This window comes from Telopea speciosissima, chromosome 11, assembly GCF_018873765.1.
Source record: "Telopea speciosissima isolate NSW1024214 ecotype Mountain lineage chromosome 11, Tspe_v1, whole genome shotgun sequence".
NCBI lineage: Eukaryota > Viridiplantae > Streptophyta > Magnoliopsida > Proteales > Proteaceae > Telopea > Telopea speciosissima.
The window spans coordinates 29,832,070-29,856,601 of NC_057926.1; the positions used below are offsets into that span (position 1 = coordinate 29,832,070).

At 45.7% G+C, this 24,532-nt stretch overlaps 1 protein-coding gene and 1 pseudogene across 1 annotated transcript; one reads left to right on the forward strand and one right to left on the reverse strand.

Moving 5' to 3' along the window:
- Positions 1-14,206: 14,206 nt before the first annotated feature.
- LOC122644936 lies at positions 14,207-14,909 on the forward strand (annotated as a pseudogene).
- Positions 14,910-23,350: 8,441 nt separating this feature from the next.
- On the reverse strand, positions 23,351-24,532 carry LOC122646600 (rust resistance kinase Lr10-like). The gene has a single exon (XM_043840184.1). It carries the CDS (start codon positions 24,473-24,475, stop codon positions 23,375-23,377), a length of 1,101 nt encoding a protein of 366 aa, XP_043696119.1. The 5' UTR covers positions 24,476-24,532; the 3' UTR covers positions 23,351-23,374.

Sequence of the window (24,532 nt, forward strand, 5' to 3'; positions counted from 1 at the left end):
GTAATCAATCCCTTCACGCTGATTAAACCCCTTGGCGACGAGGCGAGCTTTGTAGCATGAGATTGTACCATCTGAATTTCTCTTGATTCTATAGACCCATTTATTGCCAACCAAGTTCATTGAGGCTTGCTTGGGTACAAGTTGCCATGTTCCATTTTTTAAAAGAGAGTCAAACTCTTCGCTCATTGCCATTCTCCAGCATAGATCCTTGCTAGCCGAGGTATATGATGTAGGCTCAACTTCAGTGGGCTCGGTTTGTGTAAGATAGGCCGATGAAACGGGATACTGGGTGGCTAACAGGTTAAGCTTAGATACTGGTTTTAGCACTCCAGATCGTAACCGTGTGATCATAGAGTGTTGGGTAGGCGCAAATGGTGGATCAATGGTTGCAGGTCGAGATTGTTGAGTGGTTATAGGCTCGGCAGTGGGTGTTGGGCTTGATTGTTGGTGATTACCTGCTGAAATCAGAGGTGAATCTGGTGTAATTGGAGAGCCCATATTGAGTATTGGGGCTGCAGTGGGTGGTAGGGCAGCAATAGGTGGTGGAATGGCTATGGATGGTGGGGCTGCAATAGGTAGTGGTGCACATGCAGCCGTTGTTGGAACTATGTTAACATTGGTTACAACTAGAGGTTGTAATGGTGGATGGGCTGATGGGCTTGGACTAGGCTTAGGTAAGGCTACATAGGGAAAACACGCTTCATCAAAGGTGACATGGCGTGAGATGTAAGATCGGCCCATAGCTGGATCGAAACACTTATACCCTTTGTGGCAATCACTGTAGCTTATAAAAACACACTTGGTGGACCTGTATTGCATTTTGTTCCTGTTGTATGGGCGCAGCCAGGGATAACAGACACTGCCAAAAGTTCTTAGCAGCAAAATAGTCAGGGTCCTTCTTGAGTAGAACCTGATAGGGAGACCGATTAGCCAATATTGGCATTGGAAGTCTATTGATCAAGTATACAGCCGTTTCAAAGGCTGAGGCCCAAAATGTCATGGGAACTGAAGAGCGTGCCATAAGAGTCAAGCCCATCTCTACTATATGACAATGTTTGCGCTCTGCTCTGTCATTCTGCTCAGATGTGTGGGGGCATGAGAATTGATGAACTATGCCCTGTGATTTGAAATACTTATCAAATGACTGGTATTCCTTTGCTCCATCTAACTAGAAAAATTTCAACTGACACTTAAAAATATTCTTTATATGAGCATTAAACTGCATAAATGTAGCCAAAGCTTCAGATCGAGATACAAGAGGAAAAATCCAAGTAAATCGGCTAAAGTCATAAATAAAAGAAATGTAATATTTGAATCCTTGAACTGAAGCAAAAGGTGCAGGTCCCCATATGTCAGAGTGCTCTAATTCAAATGGTGCAATAGCAATTGATTTATTAATACTAAATGGAAGTTTATGTGCCTTCCCTATTTGGCAGGAAGCACAAACTGATGTAGTGGATGATGCTTACAGTGGTAGAGATGCTTGATGGAGCAAATGGTTCATACACTTTGATGACGGATGTCCTAGCCGATCATGCCAGACCGATTTGGATACTCATTCTTCAATGTGAATGGTGGGCAGCAATGATGGTGGTGAGTTGGAGGATGGATGTGGAAGGCGATAAAGTCCATCTTTAATCAACCCTTTGAGTAGTGTTGTCCCTATGCATACATCCTTCACATAGCAATAGGTAGGGTGAAATTCCAAAATAATTATCCTTAGTAAACTTACTAACAGATAATAAATTCTTGGTGATTTGAGGTACATGTAATACTTCAGTAAGAGAAAAATGCCAAAAAGGAGACAGTAGAAGAGAAGTGCCAATACTTTTAATTCGCAAACCTGCCCCATTCCAACTCGGACTTGGTCCGATCTTGCATAAGGAGAGCTGATGTTTAAATTGGCCATATCTGATGTGATATGGTGTGTGGCACTTGAATCAAGGTACCAGGCTGCATCAAAGGAAACTGATGGAGTAGCCAATAGAGCCTCGGTTTGATAAGAGGTTGTAGGTGGAGCAGGAGTGTGATAATTTGGATTGAACCGATTATAACACATTGCAGCAGTGTGATTAGTTCTATTGCAAATCTGACAGTCGAGACTGGTATTGGCTTGCTGAGGTTGCGGCTGATTGGGAAAGCCTCTTGCATGTCCATTATTGTTGTTGGATTGGTGGCCAGCACAACCACGGCCATACTGGCCATAGTTTCCTTGACCTCGGCCATTGTTGGAATACGAGTTATTGCATTGGCCTCTACTATTGGTAAATTAGTTGGAGTAGACCTTTGCTCTTTCAAGATTTCTTGACTGAGGAGCAGTCCAGTAAAGTCATCAAGAGGAAGTGGTTCGAGCCGGCTGGTGATTGAGGTGGCAAAGACTCGTATTAAAGGCCGAGTCCTTAAAGTATGCCAAGGATAACATCTGATTCAGCTACTGGATGAGAAGCAGTAGCCAAGTTGTTCACGAGATTCTTCACATGTTGCAGGTACTCTACCATGGTCGACGTACCCTTCTTCAATTGCAAGAGTTGATATTTGAGTTGCATGACTCTAGCTTGAGATTGAGAGGCATAGGTTTTCTCAAGAGCGCTCCATGCTGCATGAGATTATGTAAGATCGACTATTTGGGCCAAGGTGTTCTGGGTCATGGATGAAATAATCCAACTAAGGATGATTTGATCTTGCTTGCTCCATGCTAAGTAAACAGGATTAGGAACAAGAGGTTCGGTTGATGGAGAAGTTGGTGAAGGAGAAAGAGACTGTGGTGGAGCTGGTGTACTACCATCTACATACCCATATAGATCATGGGCATGGAGGAGAGGGAGGAATTGGGACTTCCAAAGCAAGTAGTTATTTCGATTAAGCTTGACAGGGAGGAGAGACACAATATTTGTTGGAGAAACGAAAGAGCTCTTTGTGACTGTACCTGGAGCAATGGTGGAAGAAGTGTTTGAGTCACCCATGGCACTGTGTTGACGTTAGTCAGTGGCGTCAATGATACCATATAAGAGATCAGAAGTGGATGTAATTCTCCCTTATCGTTTATGGATTAGGAGAGGTATATTTATAATGTTTGATACATCCAAGATTCACTAAACCACTTAGTGGCTGCCACGTGTCACACAGCAACCCGCTCCAGAACCAAGGAGAACTAACCGGGGGTCCCACCCGGGCGCGGCCAGTACCCAGGAGCAGCCTCACCCAGGCGCGGCCTGCACCCAAGAGCGGCCTCACCCAGGTGCGGCCACACCCAAGCATGGCCTGCACCCAGGAGCGGCCTCACCCAGGCGCGGCCTCACCCAGGCGCGGCCACACCCAGGAGCAGCCTGCACCCAGGCGTGGCCTCACCCAGGCACGGCCTCTCACCCAGGCATGGCATCGTGGACGCAGACGTGGTATACACGGACACCGAGGCCGCTCGTCTATGACCCAATCGTGTCACTACAGACTTATGCCACCACCAGGACTCTGGGCCACTGCTTAGAAGTCACGTCACCTAGACGGATTCAAGCACCAATGACATCATCACCACACATGAGTATCTATCCACGAAGGATCTTGATACCACCAGGACACTCCCTCCCACGGGGAGATGGCCAATCAGGATAGAGCCCCGCTACCCAGGGCCTCTATCCACTCAATGACACACTCACCATCAAACTGGGACTCTCCATATCATCATACTCCACTATAAAAGGAAAGGTACACCACCCTCAGAGGGGACATCTAAACTCATATTGAAAAATTACTATTCATCTATTTGCTCAGGAGATCTAACTTTGGCATCGGAGAGCCCTTGGCCTAAACCACACCAGTTCTCTCTGTTGAACCCTTGGTCCACTTGCAGGTGACGGCACTCGCAGGATCGCTCGATGATTTTTTGATGCAACAGATTGGCGCCGTCTGTGGGAACGACGCTAGCCATTACATCTACTAGCTCACTTCCATATTCATTCAATGGCACGAAGGAAGACTACCACCACTAACAACGTGGTGAGGGATGGATTACCACTTCCAGAGTGCTCTCGCCGCAGAGCCAATGACCAGGACCATGTCCCTCTGGAGGAAGAGATCCCCCTTAATAACCAGTTTGTGGTCGATGAGCCCAACAATGACGAGGTAGACGATGTGGTGGTGGAGGTGATACCTGACCCCAATGCACCAGTAACTGTGGGTCAGATCAATGACCTGCAGCGACAGATCCCCGATGAACAACGACTCTTTTGAGAATACTTGACACAGCGTGTGACGTCTCACCGTCGAAGGACGTCGTCATCAGCAAGGGCAGGGCCCGTACCTTGACAAGAGCCAAACCCTAGGAGATCATCTCCCAGGGGAGTGGGATCAGAGAGACTTGCGCGACGGGCAACCCCCACTCCGCAGCCAAGGGAGCCTTCCCAGCGTCCCAGGAGAACAAGAGACCTCCCGCCACGGTCAGAGCGTGGGAGGACACAAACACCCAGGGCGAGGATGCCTAGCCCGGAGAGATCGGTCGGGAGGTCTGTGTTCGACGGACGACTTGAAGAAGGTCACATACCACGATGAAGTCGGACCTACAAAGAGGAAAGACCCTCACCTTCGCGATAGGGTTCATCGCGGCGTGACCATTCACCATCCTGCCAACACTCAAGGCGGGAGGGGACATCCAAGAGAGAGTGTGAGCGAGATCGCAGTGAACGTCCTGCCAGGCGTGAGAGACAGACATGGGATGAGGAGCTCGATCGACGACTCCGCGACCTGGATGAGAAGCTGGAAGGGTTGAAGAAGCAGACCAAAGGCAAGACACATTCCATACCTGGACAACACCCATTCTCGACAGAGATCATGTCAGCCACGCTACCTTCTAGGTTTCGACTACCCACCTTTGAACTTTACAGTGGTACCACTGACCCTAATGACTGCATCAACTACTTTAATGGCATGATGACGCTGTATGGTGGGTCGGACGTGGTCTCCTGTCGGCCATTCCCTGCATCCCTCAAGGGAGCAGCCACATCATGGTTCTCCAGGCTACGACCGAGATCTATAGGCTCGTTCGTGGAGCTAAGTGAACAGTTCATCACCCACTTCCAGAGCAGTGTCAAGCAGAAGAAGACCACCGTCAACCTACTGAACATGGTACAGAACCCTGGGGAATCTCTCAGGGAGTATGTTAGCAGGTTCACCAAGGAGTCCCTGGAGGTTCGAGACTTGGACGACCAAACACAACATGCAGCCCTAGCAGGAGGTATCAGGGACCTGGACCTGATCAAGGACCTGGCACTATGAAACCAGGACTATGAAAGAGCTCCTGGAGCAGTGCAACACATTTGCAAATATGGCTGAGGTATTACAAGCTAGAACGAAGATAATCGAGGCCAAGCCGCAGGACAATAAGAGGTCAGCACCTGATGACCGCAAAGAAAGTAAGAAGTCGAGGACAGAGCATCGATAAGAGAAGGGCGATCGCCCATATAGGAGGACTGACCGTCGCCCAGAGAGAAGTGAGAGGGTAAGCAGCCCTGAGTTCACACCACTGAACACCACTAGGTCTCAGATACTCATGCAGATCCAAGATCGTGACCTACTCCATTGGTCACGACCTATGCTAGTAGGACCAGAGAAGCGAAACCCTAACAAGTACTGTCTCTTCCACAAAGAGAATGGGCACGACACATAGGAGTGCTATCAATTGAAGAAAGAGATAGAACAACTTGTAAGAGCAGGAAGCTTGAACAAGTATCTGAAGGGGAGACGTGACAACAGCTCAGGCCAAGGAGGCAGGGGTCATGATGGAGACAGAGTAGAATTGAGAAGAGAAGAAAGAAGAACAGATCTCGAGAGAGGCCGCCCAGAAGAACGGAGAGATGCAACAGAACCTAGTGGCACTAAGGGACCTCCTATCCTCACCATACTTGGAGGACCGGGGCAAGAGTCCACTAGAAAGGCTAAAGCCCATGCCAGGATTGTGGGAGTGGCAGAGAAGCCAAGCAAGATAGCCAAGATCGAGACGTTGATCTCCTTCTCAGATGAAGACTTGGAAGGACTAAGCTTCCCACATAAGGAAGAGGTCGAGAAGTTGAGCCAGTCAGGGTTCATCAGAAAGGAGAAGTTCCCAACCTGGTTCGCCAACGTGGACATGGTACCAAAGCCAAGTGGGAAGTGGAGGATGTGTATCGACTACACCGACCTGAACAAGGCATGCCCAAAAGATGAGTACCCACTGCCCAGGATCGACCTACTGATCGACACCACCACCGGCCATGAGATGCTGAGTTTCATGGATGCCTACTTCGGGTACAACCAGATCTTCATGCATGAGGGTGATGAGTCCTACACCGCATTTCGGACAGACAATGAGAACTAGTCTTACCATGTCATGCCGTTCAGGTTGAAGAATGCAGGGGCCACCTATCAGAGGATGGTCAACAAGATGTTCGAGGAACAGATCGGGCGCAACATGGAGGTATATGTGGACGACATGCTCATAAAAAGCATCCACGCCAACCAACACTTGACCGACCTAGAGGAAGCATTCACAGTACTGAGGAGGAACCAGATGAAGCCAAACCCTGCAAAGTGCGCCTTCGGTGTAACGTCAGGAAAATTTCTGGGGTTCATGGTCTCAGTATGCAGAATTGAAGCCAACCCATCCAAGATCAAGGCCATCCAAGAGATGGCACCTCCTCGAACAGTCAGGGAAGTGCAGAGGTTGAATGGAAGGGTCGCCGCCCTTTCCAGGTTCGTGTCGCGGGCAGGTGACAAGTGCCTACCATTCTTCAAAACATTGAAGAACCTTTGTAGCCCTAAAGACTTCACATGGACAGAAGAGTGCCAGAAGGCATTCGAAGAATTGAAGGAGTACCTAGAGAGCCCACTACTACTTGGGCGACCAGAACCTAACGAAGAATTGCAGCTTTACCTGGCAGCCACCCCTGTCACGGTCAGTGCAGTACTGCTGAAGGAAGAAGACAAAGTCCAAAGGCCCATCTACTACGTCAATCATGTTCTGATCGATGCAGAGACTAGGTACACCAGGATCGAGAAGGTAGCCTATACATTGGTAATCGCAACTAGGAAGCTACAACCATACTTCCAAGCCCATACCATCACAGTCCTCACCGACCTACCTCTGAAGAAGGTACTCCACAAGCCAGACGTCTCCGAACGATTGATAGCATGGGCAGTGGAGTTAAGTGAGCATGACATCAGGTTCCAACCAAGGACAACCATCAAAGGTCAAGCCCTGACATATTTCATTGCAGAGTGTACCCTATCCGAGATCAAGCCAGAGATAGGAGAACCCGAGGAGAAGGATCGCTGATCGTGGGATATGTTCGTGGACGGGTCGAGTAACGCGGTAGGAAGTGGCGCTGGCTTCATACTAACCAACCCCAAAGGATTCTGTATCCAATATGCTCTCTGATTCACCTTTTAAGCATCCAACAATGAAGCATAATACGAAGCACTACTAGCTAGACTCCGGGTGGCCAAGGCCATCCAAGTCACACACCTATCCACCCGGAGCGACTCCCAGCTTGTGGTGAATCAGGTGAATGGAGAGTACGAGGCAAAAGATGATAGGATGGCATCATATCTAGTACGTGCTCATGCATTGATTGAGGGTTTCATGAAGTTTGAGATGGTTCGAGTTCTCAGGGACGAGAACGTTGCCGTCGATGTCCTATCCAGGCTAGCCAATGATGAACTCCAAAATTTGGCTAGTGTAGTCTATGTTGAGATCCTACATGAGCCAACGTATAAGAAAAAGCAGGTTAACAAAATCGAAGAGGGACCTAGCTGGATGGACCCCATACTCAACTACCTCCTGAACGACGTCTTACCAGAAGACAAGGCCGAGGCAAGGAAGATCAGGATGAGAGCTACAAAGTACACCGTCCTAGATGGAGTATTGTACAAGCGGGGGCAACAACACCACTACTCTGATGCCTAGGACCCAAGGGGGCAGAGTATGCCCTAGCAGAAGTCCATGAGGATATGTGGAAGCCACATGGGGGGACGAGCCCTAGCCTACAAAATCCTCCGCCAGGGGCTGTACTGGCCACGAATGAAAGAGGAGGCCATACAATATGCCAAGAAGTGCGAACAATGTCAGTTGTTCACCCCAGTACCCCATTTACCTTCCACCAAGCTGACATCAATCCTCAACCCGATACCCTTTGCCATGTGGGAGATGGACATCTTAGGAAACTTCACCGCAGCATCGGGAAACAGAAAGTACCTGGTCGTCGCGATTGATTACTTCACCAAGTGGGTCGAAGCTAAACCCTTGGCCAAGATAACAGAGCCAGAGATGGAGAAGTTCGTCTGTGACGACGTCATCCATAGGTTTGGGGTACCACAGATCCTCGTCTCAGACAACAACAAATAATTCAACAACCCCAAATTCCAAGCATTCTGTCAAAGCTATAACATCGACTATCGCCCTGTATCGGTAGCATACCCATAGGCCAATGGTCAGGTGGAGGTCACCAAAAGAACACTGCTGGAAGGAGTCAAGAAAAGGCTAGAAGGAGCCAAAGGGAAATGGGTCGAAGAGCTACCAAGCGTTCTGTGGGCGTACCAAACTACAGTAAGGACACCCACAGGAGAGAGCCCATTCCACCTAGCATATGGCATTGAAGCATTGACACCAATAGAGGTTTGCGCCATGTCCCATAGGGTTCTGCACTTCAACGAACGTACCTATATCGACGGACTATGGGCGAACCTAGACTTTATAGATGAGGTCCGTGAGAGAGCACTCCTAAAGAATGTCACCTACCAACAACGTACTGCCAGGTACTATAACGCCAGGGTTAAGGAAAGGCTATTCCACCAGGGAGATCTAGTCCTACGGAGGGCAAGTGCATCACAGCCACAAGAGGCAAGAAAGCTGTCAGCCAATTGGGAGGGGCCTTACATAGTCTCCAAGCAGATAAGACCAGGGACCTACCGCTTGAAGACTTCGGGGGCCAAGAAGGTAGACCGCACCTGGAACTCAGAACACCTGAAGAAGTATTACCAGTGGAAGCAACAGCTCCATCGATAGTAGCAGTCAAATAGTAGCAGTAGTGGTAGTGGTAACAGTAGTAGTAGCAGCAGCAGTAGCAGTAGACGACATCACTGTTTCAAGGACAATTTGAAAAATTTCATTCAAAATAAAGAGGTGTTTCGGGAATACTTGTCTTCTTCTACCACTCAATCGAATCACTGCCACTACACTAAGGTGTTATGCCACCACTGAGGCTTTATGCCTAAGGCGTTATGCCACTACTGAGGCTTTATGCCTAAGGCGTCATGCCACTACTGAGGCTTTATGTCTAAGGCGTTATGCCACCACTGAGGCTTTATGCTTAAGGCGTTAAGCCACCATCGAGGCTTTATGCCTAAGGCGTTATGCCACCACCGAGGCTTTATGCCTAAGGCATTATGCCACCATAGAGGCTTTATGCCTAAGGTGTTATGCCACCACTGAAGCTTTATGCCTAAGGCGTTATGCCACCATCGAGGTTTTATGCCTAAGGTGTTATGCCACCACTGAGGCTTTATGCCTAAGGCATTATGTCACCACTGAGGCTTTATGCCTAAGGCGCAATGCCACCAAGGTCCGATGACCACCAAGGCGCAATGCCACCAAGGTCCGACGACCGCCAAGGCGCAACGTCACTACCAAAGTCCCATGACTGTCAAAGGGCACCAATGCGCAATCAACCACCAAGAGACAGTGCAATCAAAGAAAAGCAACAACGATCACATAGAGAAGTCATAATAGTTACAACTCAAGTTCAAAAAAAAAAAGGTTCAAGACGTCTATAAGTTTGATACGGCCATAGGGTCAAGGGACCATAGAGGGTTGGGTCACCTCCGACCCAGTAGGAGACATTAGGTCCACCTCGAGAAGGCACGCAACAGCATCCCCCTCAGGCAAGGCAGTCTCCACCTCTGGCACTAGAACACTCTCCACCACCGCAACACCAGGAAGCGCCGTAGCAAACTCAGAGAACCCCAGGACAGAGAAGTCATAACCGGGGGTCACCTCCAGGACACAAGCCGCTAAGTCATGGATCCCTCCCTCATACGCCTGCTGAAGCTACGCCTGATACAACACCGAGAATGCCGAGGATGCCTGGAACTCAGCCACAGCTCTCTCGCCTGCAGATGCCAGCTCCGCCTCATGACTCCCCCTCAACGCATGAAGCTCCTCCTCCAAGGCAAGAACCCTGGCCGAACTCTCGGCTGCACCGGCAGAGGTTACTCGAAGCTCTTCAGACGCCTCCAGGAGCTTCCCGGATGCCATCGCGAGCTCCTCCGATGCCCTCTGTGCACGGGCCTCAGCCCTCTCACGGGCATCGATATGTCCCTAGAGCTCCCTCTCCACATCACGCAGGGTGCGCTGTATCTGCACCTTGCGAGAAGCGTGACCCTCCAGTCGAAACACCGCCTCAGCAACACGGTGATGGACCTACAATCAGCATGACAAGCGGTAAACACTCTAAGTATAAGAGGAGCAGCGAACATGACGAAACAAAAAGGAACAACTCACCGAAGCCATATCATGGTAGAGGGTCTGGGTCAAACACGCATCGTTAAGCCTCTGCAAGGCTACCCTCGGGGTAGGAAGCCTCCCCTTGTCCACCCATTCCCGCGGCACGCGGGACCCAGCCAAGGTCGAACCCTCCAGCACGCCCAAGGTGATCACTAGGGACTCATCCATCGTGGGAAGATTAGTGGCAGTACCACTGGAGGAACTCACCCCTTTCCCCTTGGAGAGGGACAATGCAGAAAACCCGGAGGGGGTGACAGTAGGAGGCGGAGGCACAGAGCCCGAAACACCATCGTCATCAGGAGAAGTACGGGGAAGGAGGACACGCACACCAGAGCTCATCACATGGGCATGTCCTGGACCACCCTTCCGCTTCGCCCCAATAGCCACAGGCGTGGAAGGACCACCAACATCTGTTACTCTAGTAGATGAACCACCCTGAGAAGCGGTCTTCCTCCCTAGATTGCCACGGAGCAAACTGAAATCCGGACGTGTATCCACTATAAAGACCGCCCAATCAGTCAGATGACATATATATTAAAATACAAGCATGCCAATCAAGTACAGAAGACAGTGCTCTTACCAGGACTCAGCTTCCAAAGGGACAGGAAGGCCTCCGAGTCCAACTCCTGGACGTGGAATGGATGGCGACCCAGGCAGTGCTTGAGGGAGTCACCCTCAAAACCACTAAGCTCAAGCCCCCGGTTGACCCTCTTGAGGTCAATGACTTCCCTAATAGTCCATAGTAGGCATTGGGGGACCATGGCAAAAAAGAAGCGATCCCTCCAATACTTCACGTTGCTAGTGATCCCTGTGAGAAGCTTCAAAGAGGCATAGGGCCCCTTGAGCACGCGGCGAGCAAAGTGATAACATCCATGATTCCCCTTCTTCAATAGATAAAAGTGGGAGAACAGGGGAACAGTGGCGGCACGCCCCATGCGGGCGAAAAATACATAGAAACCCAGGATCACCCTCCAAGAATTGGGCAACACCTGCCCAGGGGTGAGGTGCCAATGCTCTAACACCAACTCGACAAAGTGAGGGATAGGAAGGCGAAGGCCCTGGAGGAAAAAGGCACAATAGAGATAGATCTCATCTGCACGGTGAGAGAGGGCATACTCGCCAAGTCCAGGAATACGTAACACGACCTCAGTGGAAATGTGGAACTCCTCATGGAGGGAGACCAAGTCAGAAGGGGACAAGATACTAGCAACATGACCCAACATATCAGTAGGACCGACGACTAAGGACGCCGCCCTAGAAGACCTACGATCCCTACCAGGACCAGAGACACTAGAAGGTCCCACACCCCCATCAATAGCACTGGGGGAAGGTACAGAGGATGGAGTACACACAGAAGAAGGCGATCCTGGGGAACGCTCCTCTGAAGATCCAACCCCGACCGAAGCAGGGCCAAGGTCATCAGGAGACGACATGAACGACAAAAGAAGAATAGACTACTTACTCGAGAAAGTGATCTCCTAGACAAGAAGCTAGCAAGAAAAATGAAATGAAGACCACCTATAAAGTATAAACAGCAGATCCATCACAGACAAGAAGAAGGAGAGTGGAGAAGCATGAGGATCCATCGCACCCATAGGCGCGGCCACCCCAGGTGCGGCCTCACGCCAGCAAGTGCGGCCACCCCAGGTGCGGCCTCACGCCAGCAAGCGCGGCCACCCCAGGCACGGCCCCACGCTCACAGGAGCGGCCACCCCAGGCGTGGCCTCACACCCACAGGCGCGGCCACCCTGGCACGGCCTCACGCTTGTTGGTCTGGCCATCCCAGGTGCGGCCCCACGCCCGTAGGCGCGGCCACACCAGGCACAGCCTCACACCCACAAGTGTGGCCACCCTAGGTGCAGCCTCACACCCGCAGGTGCGGCCTCACACCTGCAAGAGCGGCCACCCCAGGCGCGGCCTCATACCCATAGACATGGCCACACCCACAGGCGTGGCCTCACCTAGGTATGGCCCTGCATAAAAAAAAAAGAAGGGGTTGAACTTACCTTATGAGGAAGGCGATTGCGCGGGGGAGCAGGCACACGACGATGCGACCACACCACGGGTACGATCACGTGACAGAGACCACCAAGTGCAAGGCACTCAAGCCAAGCACCACTCAAGCCCTCCAAGTAAGCAAGGCACTAAGTGAACACAAAGCATGCACAGGGACCCAAAACCAGAGGAAGGAAAACCAAAAAGTGGACACTAGTCTAGGTGACCCAAGGGCAAGCACATGGTGGGCACCAAAAAGAGGACAAAAGATAAAAGTGCAATGCAAAGGAGAAATTCAAGAAGAGCAAAAAGTGGGAGACAAAAAGTAAGAAAGAGAAATGAGAAGTGAAAAAAGAGAAAGTGAAGAAGAGGGACATATACCTACAAAAAACAAAGCAAAAAAAAAGAAGGAAAAGTGTAGGAGGAAAGGTTTGAACCTCCAACCTCTCCTACCTCACTAACAGATTTACAGGCAAGCCCCACAAAGAAAGTTCATTCGCAGCGGACCCCTCACTATATAAAGGCATCTACTCTCTTGGACATCCTATCTCAAGATGGTGGGGGCAAATGTTACATCCAAGATTCACCAAACCAGTCAGCGGCTGCCACGTGTCACATAGCGACCCGCTCCAGAACCAAGGAGAACCAACCGGGGGTCCCACCCAGGCGCGGCCAAACCCAGGGGCGGCTTGCACCCAGGTGCGGCCCACACCCAGGTGCGGCCTCACCCAGGCATGGCATCATGGACGCAGACGTGGTATACACAGACACCGAGGCCGCTCGTCTATGACCCAATCGTGTCACTACAGACTTATGCCACCACCAGGACTCTGGGCCACCGCTTAGAAGTCACGTAACCTAGACGGATTCAAGCACCAATGATGTCATCAGCACAAGTGAGTATCTATCCGCAAAGGATCTTAATACCACCAGGACACTCCCTCCCGTGGGGAGATGGCCAATCAGGATAGAGCCCTGCTACCCAGGGCCTCTATCCACTCAACGGCACACTCGCCATCAAACTGGGACTCTCCATATCATCATACTCCACTATAAAAGGAAAGGTACACCACCCTCAGAGGGGACATCTAAGCTCATATTGAATAATTACTATTCATCTATTTGCTCAGGAGATCTAATTTTGGCATCGGAGAGCCCTAGGCCGGAACCACATCGGTTCTCTCTGTTGACCCCTTGGTCCACTTGCAGGTGATGGCACTCGCAGGACCGCTCGACGATTTCTTGACGCAACAATGTTAATTCACAACATTATACAAGTGTGCTGTTACATGAGATAAGAATTCTCTACACATCTTCTCCTATCTTGTAGGAGCACGGTTATCCTTTACGGTTGGAGAGTCCTTAACCACGTTCACCTCTTCCAACGGTGAGTTCAGATTTTGAATTTTAAAATTTGAATTTGAATAATTCGTTATACTCCTCCTCCATTACCCATTTTGTCGAGGAGGATGAAAACCTCATGAAAACCCCAGAAGACACAAGAAAGAAAAAAAAGAAAAGGAAATCACACAAAGTGTTCGTAAAAAAGATGAAATGAAGGATCCATTTCCATTTCTATTTCAATTTCCAAGGAGAATGGATTAATCCAAATAGTTCTTCTCCTTCTCTATCTCTACGCCATATATGATCTATATATGCAGGGGAAGTTAAAAAGAGAAAACCCAATTCAAATTGAAGAAGAAAGAGAAGATTTATCAAGATGAACGATCTGTTCTCAAGCTCCTTCAAGAAGTACACAGACTTGAAGCGTCAGGCCTACCTGGATGACATGGAATCAGGTGGAGAAGCTCGAAAGGAAAGCGTGAACCTTGACAGGTTCTCCAAAGATGTGGAGAAAGTTAAGGCCGAGATGAAGGATGTAGAGAAACTTTACAAAAAGCTTCAAGATTCCAATGAAGATAGCAAAATTGTTCACAATGCCAAAACCATGAAAGAGCTCCGAGCCCGTTTGGATTCTGATGTCCAACTCGTTTTGAAACGTGTCAAGATTATAAAGGCCAATCTTGAAGCCCTAGAACGCTCCAAGGCTGCACATTGAAATCTCCCTAGCTGTGGCCCTGGGTCCTCTATAGATTGTACTCGAACCTCTGTCGTTGTTGGGTTGGGCAAAAAACTAAAAGACATGATGGACGATTTTCAAGGGCTGAGAGCAAAGATGAATATCAAGTATAAGGAGACTGTGGAGTGCAGGTATTTCACCATTACAGGTCAAAAAGTTGATGAAGAGACAATTGAGAACTTGATTTCAAGTGGGGAAAGCGAGAATTTCTTAGTGGTCCTTGAAGATGAAACGAACAAATTTCTCTGCGATTCAGGCCTTGAAGGCGAAGCAGTAAACCGAATTTGGGTATTTTTAGGATCCTAGATTAGATTGAAGAAGAAGAAGTTGCAGGTCAAATTACACTTTGTAAGACACTGTCGAGCGGAGAGGATAGTTGCAGGTGACGTTCGATGGCGGTAGTAGATTTCTCGAGTGACGATGGTGAATTGCAACTTCTCTGTGAAGCTCTTGAGGACGATGAGAGTAGAGAATGTGGTTCTTGAGGATGATGTTGAGCAGAGGATACTTTGGAACCTTTTTTCACCAAAAATTATCTGGCTCAGTTTTTCCAACTTGTGCCAAGAAACGACATGTTCTGTCAAAAGTCTTCTAGGGAGCACAAATTTGATTTTTGTTTAAAAAACAATCAAGTGGTTTTTAGGTGTTTTTCCGTTTCTCATAATGGAAAAACACCAGAAACTGTTTCTCGTAAGGTTATCAAGCGGGCTCTTACTTCTCCTCTCTTCTACTATCCTCCAGGATTTCAAGCTTTTCTAGTAGCCTTTCACCCTACTAGAAAGAGAAATCACAGAATTAATCAAAACTGGATGAAAAAAAACAGAGAATGTGGATTTCATTAGATACAACTGCTATGATTACCAAAGAAATTAGAAACCACCCTAGCTTTCTAGCATCCATTGGATACAACTGCCATGATTTCCTAGGGGGTGGCAATGGCTACAATGGAGTTACCCTCTAATTGATTGGGAGGTGCTTAGTGCTTACCATTACCCTGTAAAGATTGGTTAATCATCCACTCCAATGGTTAGGGTGAAAAATCCCATTACCCTCAAAAAATCAAACTTGAAAATAAATACATACAAAGTGAGAGCAACCCAAAGCATACATAAAAATTCGTAGTGTAAATCTTCAGATTGCCAAGTAAAATGTGTATATGACCAAATTGCTCTCTTCAAACAACGGACCAGATTCATTACCCAAAATACACTAAAATCAAACCCTGATGTCTCATGTTTTAATGTATACAAAATCCATGAAAGAGAGAGAACATAGAAAAAGAACTAATGGGGCAGTTAGGGCAACACAGCTAAAGCAATTGGAGAATCTGTCCAAATAATTACTAGAGAGGGAAAGAGAATGCTAGAAGGAATAAGAACAGAATAGAGAAGAGGGTGGGGGGGGGGGGGAAGAAGAGTAGAAAAGGAAAATGTACCTAAAAAGGCTGAAACTCCAAGGCTGCCTTCACGCCCTTCAATCGCTAGTGAGTAGTCAATGCACTTTGAGAATGGAGAAGACACTCAGTTGGGAACTCACCACTCAATTGGGACTTTGGGACGCTCAGAGTCTCAGACTTTATAGTTCAAATGGAGAAGAAGAGGGGAAAGAGGCGAAGGTTCCAAAACTAGACAACGTGAAAGGTTCGCGGGAGGAGAAGGGGGGAAAGGGGAGAGGGTAATTTCGTCATTAGAAAAGACTAACAACGATTTAACTGCACAGACCTAATGGAATGGACTAAGTGGAAATAAAGTCATAAAGTATTTTTGAGATTTTTTAGAATATCCGTGATACACGATATGCTTATAGTCCGTGAAATTTTAAATGAAAACACCCCCAAAATCATAATAGACTCCAGACTCGAGTCTATTTCATGGATTATGGCAAAAAACGTTTCTCTTTTTTCCGTTAGTTTAATGATCACGTGCTCTTAAGCCCTCAAAGTTGAGGGTAAAAGCATCATTTGCTTTTATTATTCGAAAGGCATGCTCATGTCCCCTCTTTTCTTCTTCTTCTACTTGCAAAGCCCTTGGACCTCCCTCTCTCATCTTCGATGTTCTCCATCTCCTCTCCTACTTTCCTAATCGGTCAATCCCCATCTGCAAAACATATCCCTCTATCTCATTTTCTTTTCTACCCGAAAATCCTAGTCCATTGCCGCTTCATCAATCCTCCATTTTCACCGCCATTTCCTATCCTCCACGGCTCTATTCCAACTCCCAAATCTCACAGAGACCTTCGTGCATACCCTCTTTCTCTCCCAATCCATCAATGGCCAATGCCTCTCTCAATTACCTCTGTCCCTCTCAAATCTCTTCTACTACTTCCACAACCTCAACATCCATTTCTGAACCTTCTCCCTCCTCTGTAGATTTTCGACTCCTCCAACAGTTGAATTAGCTCTTTACATTGCTTAAATAAGTTGCATTTGTTCCTTGTTCAATGGCATCCTTTGAGCCACAAAGGCTGATATAGTCAATCCGATCTAACTTGAATAGACTATCCACAAAGCTGAGTTGAAGTTTTCTTACAAACTCTGTCACCATTACTGCCAAAGCCGTTTGTGGATGCAATAACCCAAGCTACATAGATTTATTCTGTGACCTGTGGGTTTCAACACTAAAAGAAAGACTTCAAGGGTGGGTTTACCAAGAAAACTAGAACTTGTGGTTCGAATTGATAGTTCACAGAAGATTGGACTGGAAAGAGAAATAGCAATTGCAACAACCATTTTTGTCATAGATTAATTCCCATAGTTAGCAAAAAAGAATGGTCTTTGAGCTGTTTAAGTTTTCATCAGGTACAAAAACCAACCTGATGTTGTATTTGTGGCTCATTTCAGAAGAAATATGGAAATATCTCATTGGATTGAAATGAATCCTTTAGCCCTCTCTATCTCTCTACAATAGAAGATGGGTGATGGGAGAATTTATTCACCTACTACTAAAATATATCTGGGCTTTGGGCCAATTTCTCTTACAAAAAGCCTAATTTCAATGCTGAATTTCTATGATTTGGACCCATTTGTTCAAAAAATGTTATAAAAATTATTTACAGATAGGTAGTTACCAAAATTATTTTTCATTATACAATCAATTGCGTTTAGTAATTACCAAATAGTTTTTATTTTTTGATCAAAATGTTTTTTAGTAATGTTTTTTTTTTATAAATAGGTTAAAAACAAAATGAAAAATGATACAAAAAAAGACCCTAAGAGTGTCAAAATCAAATCAAAACCGTTTACTAAAATCGAACTGGGCCGTTTACACCGAAATAGGGGTGTCAACCGGTCGTGTCACGCCCCCATTCCGATGAAGATATTTTACAATAAAAAGGGGGTGACTGGGATGACTGGTGTCATCCCAATACCACCAGGATCACAGATACAGTGTCCCAAGCCACAATCCACCCGGTTATCAATTTAGGATAACGTCAGAAGACATATCCAATGGAATAAATCATCCAATTACAGAGTTAGCTGAAGCGAAATTCATTTAAATCATATAAATATAGAGCATTGGTTCTCTAATGATAACGCATAATACAGTTGCAATATCCGTAACCATCCATTTACCTCTGTATAAATAGACATGAAGTTCATACATGAATGAAGATGAATACAAAAATAAATAATTAAATCACGCCACTAGGGCACCATTCTTGGGTGTACATCGACATCCAAGTCCCATCCACTGGCTCCGCTTGATTCGCATCCATAGGTGCTCATCAAGAGGTTACCTGCATATCAACTAAAAGAGGGTTGCACAACGGGGTTAGCTCCACAAGCTAATGAGAGAGCAAAGAGGAATGCACATACACACAAACACGTAACTTCAAACAATTCATGATGCATGTAAATGTTAGATTCATTTTTCACCTAGCACACAAATTCTAAGTCAAGTGTATGCTACTGTGATAACTCGGGAGACACTGTGGGTCACTTAACTTATCGTCACAATGAAACCTCAGTTATCACGAGGGAGCCTACGCCGATAGAAGCCATCAGACCACCCAGTGGTAGACTCCGATAGCCATCACTACCCCTGACCTGGCCTCTCTCCCCTACAGGCAACAGGTGCTTAGACTATCCACCACATAAATCCCTGTTGATAAGGGTCATAGCATAAGGGAACAAGAATCCTAGCCACAGATATACTACATGCAAGTCCTATCGTTCCGAGAGGTATTCCGGGTGCATCAACGTCTCATTCCATTTAGTACTCGGGTACCAGCACGGCACGACGCATACAAATTAGGATGACAAATAACAAATTTAATAATTAATTATGGGGTTCCGATACCGGTACACCCGACACCGTAACCCGGTACAATAATGAGAACATTATCATCACATTCATAACAGTTCACAATTGAGATAAATAATCAATGCACAAAATGCTTATAATTTATATAATAGCATGATAATGATTGCTTAATATATATATTCAAGTCCAGACAAATCACCCAAAACCCACTCACCGAACTCGGATGTCACCCGACGTGGTTGACATGAATCTCACCGGTGCACCTTTTATCCATCGAGTTGGGTAACCTAAGAATGCAAGAGCAAACGTCAAAAGATGTATAAAGCGGTCCTATGTTATGCCCCCAAAGTTAAAATTAAGTTTCAACCAAGACAGCACGGACGGACTCATGGACGGAAGCAACAGGGTGAGTCCGTCCCTGACTCCATTTAGGCCAAAAGGTCAAAACACGAGGGACAGATCCACGGATGGAACTTCCACCTGGATCCGTTCCTGCATTCGTTCGAATCCTGAGACCTACTTGAGAGTGAACGAATCTACGGACGCGCCTTATGAATTCGTCCCTGCATCCGTTCGATCCCTGAGACATTCCCAAGAGGGAACAGAACCATGGACGGAGGCAACATAGTAAATCCATTCCTGCATCCGTTCAAACTAGTTTTACTATAATACACTAGACGGACTTACGGACGGAACCACGACGGTAACTCCATTTGTGCGTCTGTCCGAATTCTTTTTCGAGATTTCTTAGGGTTTTCCCTCCAGCTTAGAACCTAGAGTTCACATGGCACTCAGAGTCATGGAGGGGTGTCCTAGGTCTCCCTAGGGTCACTAGAACTTAGGCTTACCTCATGGATCCAAGGTCACATAAGGGTTTGGCTCCATTTGGTCCAAGGGTAGGGTTTGATGGTTTAGAACTAAGGAATCAGTAATAATGGCAGCAATGGTTGATAGGAGTCTACATAGGGGTTGGTCTTCAATATTAGAGCCCCATTTAAGGGCTAAGCCTCACCTTGAGTCCCAAGTGGAACCTTAGGTTAGCTCAAGCTCAAGGAATCTACTTCAAATCAAGAATGTACAAGGAGAAGAGGGAGGTACCAAGAGTTAGAGCTTACCTTGGTGAGTGGAGCTCCAATTCCAACCCTAGCCAACCTATCCCAACCCTAGCCAACCTTGAAGATCCACCATCTTCTTCCTCCTTCTTCCCTTTTTCTTCTTTTCTTCAAGCCTTGATCGAACAACAGGAGGAGGAGAGGTAGGGCAGCCAATCTCCTTTGGTATGCCTTGCATCTTCTTCCCTTCCCCTCCCATTCTCTTCCTACTTCTTCTTCTTCTTCTTCTTCCTTGTCTGTTCTCCTCCACGGTTTGGCTTGGAAGGGGAGAGATAGGAGAATATGAGGCTATGCCTTATCTTTTAAGGACCAAAAGAGACCTTAGGGGCTGTTTGCCTAAGTGTCTCTAAGACATAAGATAGTCTTTTAGGTTTAAATGGGCCTTAGGGCCTGTTTGGCCAAGGTCATCACCTAATTAGTTTATTTACTTTGGACATGTTTGGGTCTGCCCTAAGTCTTATAAAGGACACATTAGTTCTAGGGCTTGTTTGGTTCAAGTTAAAATAGAAGAACTCATTATTTATTTAAGTTAAATCTTGTGGGCCCACTTTCATGGCCCAACTAACCAATTGAAGGTAAGGGTGGGGGTCCATATTGTCCGAAGGTCTAGTTATGGTGTCCGGGACAAGTGGGTCCCACACGAAAATACTTCAAAAGGGCACAAAATAGTACGGACGGATCCATGAACGGAACCAGTCGAGTGAGTTTGTTCGTGACTCCATTGCTGTTGTCAGGGCCCAAACCTCAAGGAAAGTTGCGGGGCTTTGACTCGTACTTTCAGGACTTCGAGGGGATATTTATAATAGAATTTAAGGTTCAAGGTCACAGGTGTTGACCACTGCCATCGTGGCATTACCCATTGGTAAAAATCTAATTTGACCCAGAGTATTTGGATATATTTAGGGTGCGGGTGTAACAGGTCGGGCCTAACTGGGCCTCACCAATTTTACAGGCTGCATCGTGTCTGACCGTTTAGGCATTCAGGCTTGCCTTGGGCGGGCATGGTACGGTTTCATTTCAATCGATTGATGTTCGGTCTTTAATCGGGACAGCCTTATTCAGGCTAAACCGGGTCTAAAACTGGCTAATGAGCCGTTTAACTCTAAACGGTGTGGGCTTACTAATTGACACGCAACCAGAATTTTAAGTTCAAACCATCACACTGCTGGGTAGTCACTGTACACCTCAACTCAAAATCAAATAAAGCTTATCCCAACTAAAATAGCAGCACAACACCCAATAAAAGCACATCTAACAAAGTAAGTAGAGGGAAAAAAAATAGCAGCACAACACTGAATAGAAATACATCTAACAAAGTAAGTAGAGGGGAATAAAAAAATATCAGCACAATACCGAATAGAAGCACATCTAACAAAGTAGGATCTAAAAACTAAAACTAAGTCTCATCTCACCTATGTTAAGTGTATCTAACCAATAAATGTCAAAGACCAACAAAGAAACAAACAACAAAAAAAGGAATTTGGAGGGAAGGGGAGGGGAAGTTTATAAGTAAAAAGGTCGGGCTGGGTCGGGCTGTAATAGGGTGGTCTAGGTAGGGCCTAGAATCGGTCGGTCCGGTCGGACACCCGACAGACTAGGACCCACACTAGGAACATCCGATTACTAAACGTGTTGGGCCGGGCTGGGCTTTAACCAGGCAGGCTCGATTGGGCTTGTCGAGCTGGGCCTGGAATTGACACCCCTACATCGAAACCATGAAAACCGTTTAATAAATGGTTTGTTTTGGTTTTAAATTGTGCCCGTTTAGTTAAATGGTTTAAATCAGTTTAAACCGATCTGAACCGTTTAAATTGAAACAAATATTAGTGCTATGTAATGACACTAATTAAGCATTAATGGTAACAATAAATAATCACTAAATATATAATGGTACAAAAAAACAATTATTTAAAGAACATATAAGAATTCAGTTCATACTTCCATTTCGACAAAAAAAATTAAAAGACATGTAATGGAAAGTAGCCATTTGAATAAAAACATTTAAAAATCTTACAAAACCATTTTAAACGGATTAAACCGAAACTGTTTATAAATGGTTTCAATTTCAGCATGTGAAACTGTTTATTAAACGGTTCGGTTTCGGTTTCGGTTTCACCTAAAAAAATTGCACCGAACCGAACCATTAACACTGAAACCGAACTGTAACACTCTTAAATTAGACTAAACAAGAAAATCCAAACGGCTTGAATCTTTGATGTTTTGACTACGGATGTCAATTGGTCTAGTTTCGGGTTGTTTTACACTTTGACAATGTGCAAATAAAAAACGAACAGGACACGAATCAGTAAAAAATCATAATCGTTTGCATTTGGTCCAGTTTTATCAATTTCTATTCAATTTTCATTATTTGATTCACTTCTGTTTATATGCGGTTTGTAGTGCCGGTTTTGGAAAGTGTTAATTCATATTCAATTTCACCTTTGTCTCCTTTAATTTGATTCCTTAATTTGAGGGTATAACGAATAATTAAAACTCATCATCTCAATGTATATTGTGGATTCTCTTACTATATTCTAACATCATAAAAATCCATCTAATGTAGCCCTTTAAAAACATAGAACCAACATTTGCTTGAACATAAGGTAGTATAAAAAATTGAGTTAATTAGCACCAGTTTACCGGTTTCTATTAGGTCCGATTTTATTGATTCTTATTTGGTTTAAAAGTGTTGATTTTTTTCCGATTTTAAACCGAATTGAACTCAGAAGAGAACCTATGAAACCATAATCGACTCATTTCTCTATGATCTTGGTCGATTCGATCATAAACTGTCTGTTCCAGTTCCATTTTGACACCCTTAGCTTTGAAATGTTGAGATAACTGTTCGTTGGAGAATAACCATCTCAGCTTTCTTTTGAGCTCAACCTTTCAAAGGATTGTTATTAGATCGGCTGGATCCAACAGATAACCGACCAATACCAAACGAAGAATCCTGGATTTGCCGATCTCCGACCACCAATCCTGTCTCCGGTCAAGACCATTCATATTCTGATCCTCATACTCTTTGATCAACTGAAGCCCTAGCTAGGCCATTAGAGAAACATGAGTAGATCAAGGAAATTGCTTTTCCTATTTGATTACATCACGCAAACAGCAACTACAACTACTTGCCTTATCCCAACTAAATGGGTTCACCTACATAGATCCTTGCAAAGATAAATAAAGAAAAAATAATGGTAAAATAACGAAAGCACACCATCAACAGAAACACATGGAAAACCACTTAAATGTGGTCGACTACATGGATCTTAGCCCTGCACTCAACTCTAGTCGAGGCCATACTAGAGGCAAGGCCCAAACTATGCATGTCTTTCCTCACTACTACATCTGACAAACTATTTCTTAATAAGCAACAAAATAACTAAATTATAGTAGATTACATTTTATTTGATTGAATCATTGAATTGTATGACAATGAAAAACTTGATGATTCAGATATGGATGATGACTCTATAATTGTATGACCTTCCACTCTTTCAAGTGGTGATGCTAGAAATGGCTTTGGCGGCATTTGTAGAAGCTCCGTGGGGGATTCTAACATTTCGATGACTTTGCTCATGGAAGGGCGATCAACAGGTTTCATTTGTATGCAAGATAATGCCACCATGATCAACCTTCTTGCTATTCTTTTGTCATCCTCTGTTGCATCTTCCATTTCCATATCTTCTCCTTGATTTAGTTTGTCATATATCCATGATGGGAAGTAAATTTGACTAGAACTGTTTGCAAAGGGATTCACATTCTTCCTTCTCCCTGCCATGTCCATTAGCAACATTCCAAAACTATAAACATCAGCCTTATAAGAGACACCTCCCATGCTTTTGTAGAACAATTCTGGAGCTATGTATCCTATTGTTCCCCTTGCAGCGGTGAGAGGAACAGTATTATCATTTGTTGGATACAGTTTGGCTAGCCCAAAATCCGAAATTTTTGGAGTAAAATCTTCATCTAGAAGAACATTGTGAGGCTTGATATCAAAATGTAGAATTTGCATATCACAACCTTGATGGAGATATTCAATCCCATGAGCCACTCCTAGGGAGATCTTGTACATCTTTTCCCAATTACATGAAGAAATAGTACCCTTTTGTTCTTGAGTGAAGATGTATTTGTCTAAGGACCCATTTGGCATGAAGTCATACACTAAAGCCCTTTTTGATCCCTCGAAGCAAAATCCAATAAGTCGCACCACATTGACATGATGAATCCTCCCAATGGTAGCAACCTCATTGATAAAATCCTGCCCATTACCTTTAGTATTTGCTAACATCTTGATCGCAACAAGATTACCACTGCGAAGCTTTCCTTTATATACAGACCCAAAACCTCCGTGACCAAGTTTGTCTCTGAAATATTTAGTCATCTTCTTAATTTCTGAATATGAGTATTGAATTAGTGTTAGATTGTTTTGTTCCTGTAGAAACTCTTCAATATTAGTATCCATAGAGAAGTGCCTTCGACGCAGCATATAGATCATCAATATGGAGAAACATAGAAATCCCAATGTTGTTCTAACAATGAAGAAGCATTCTAC

Coding starts and splice junctions, on each gene's coding strand:
- LOC122646600 (XM_043840184.1), bottom strand. CDS start 24,475: ATGATCTATATGCTGCGTCGAAGGCACTTCTCTATGGATACTAATATT.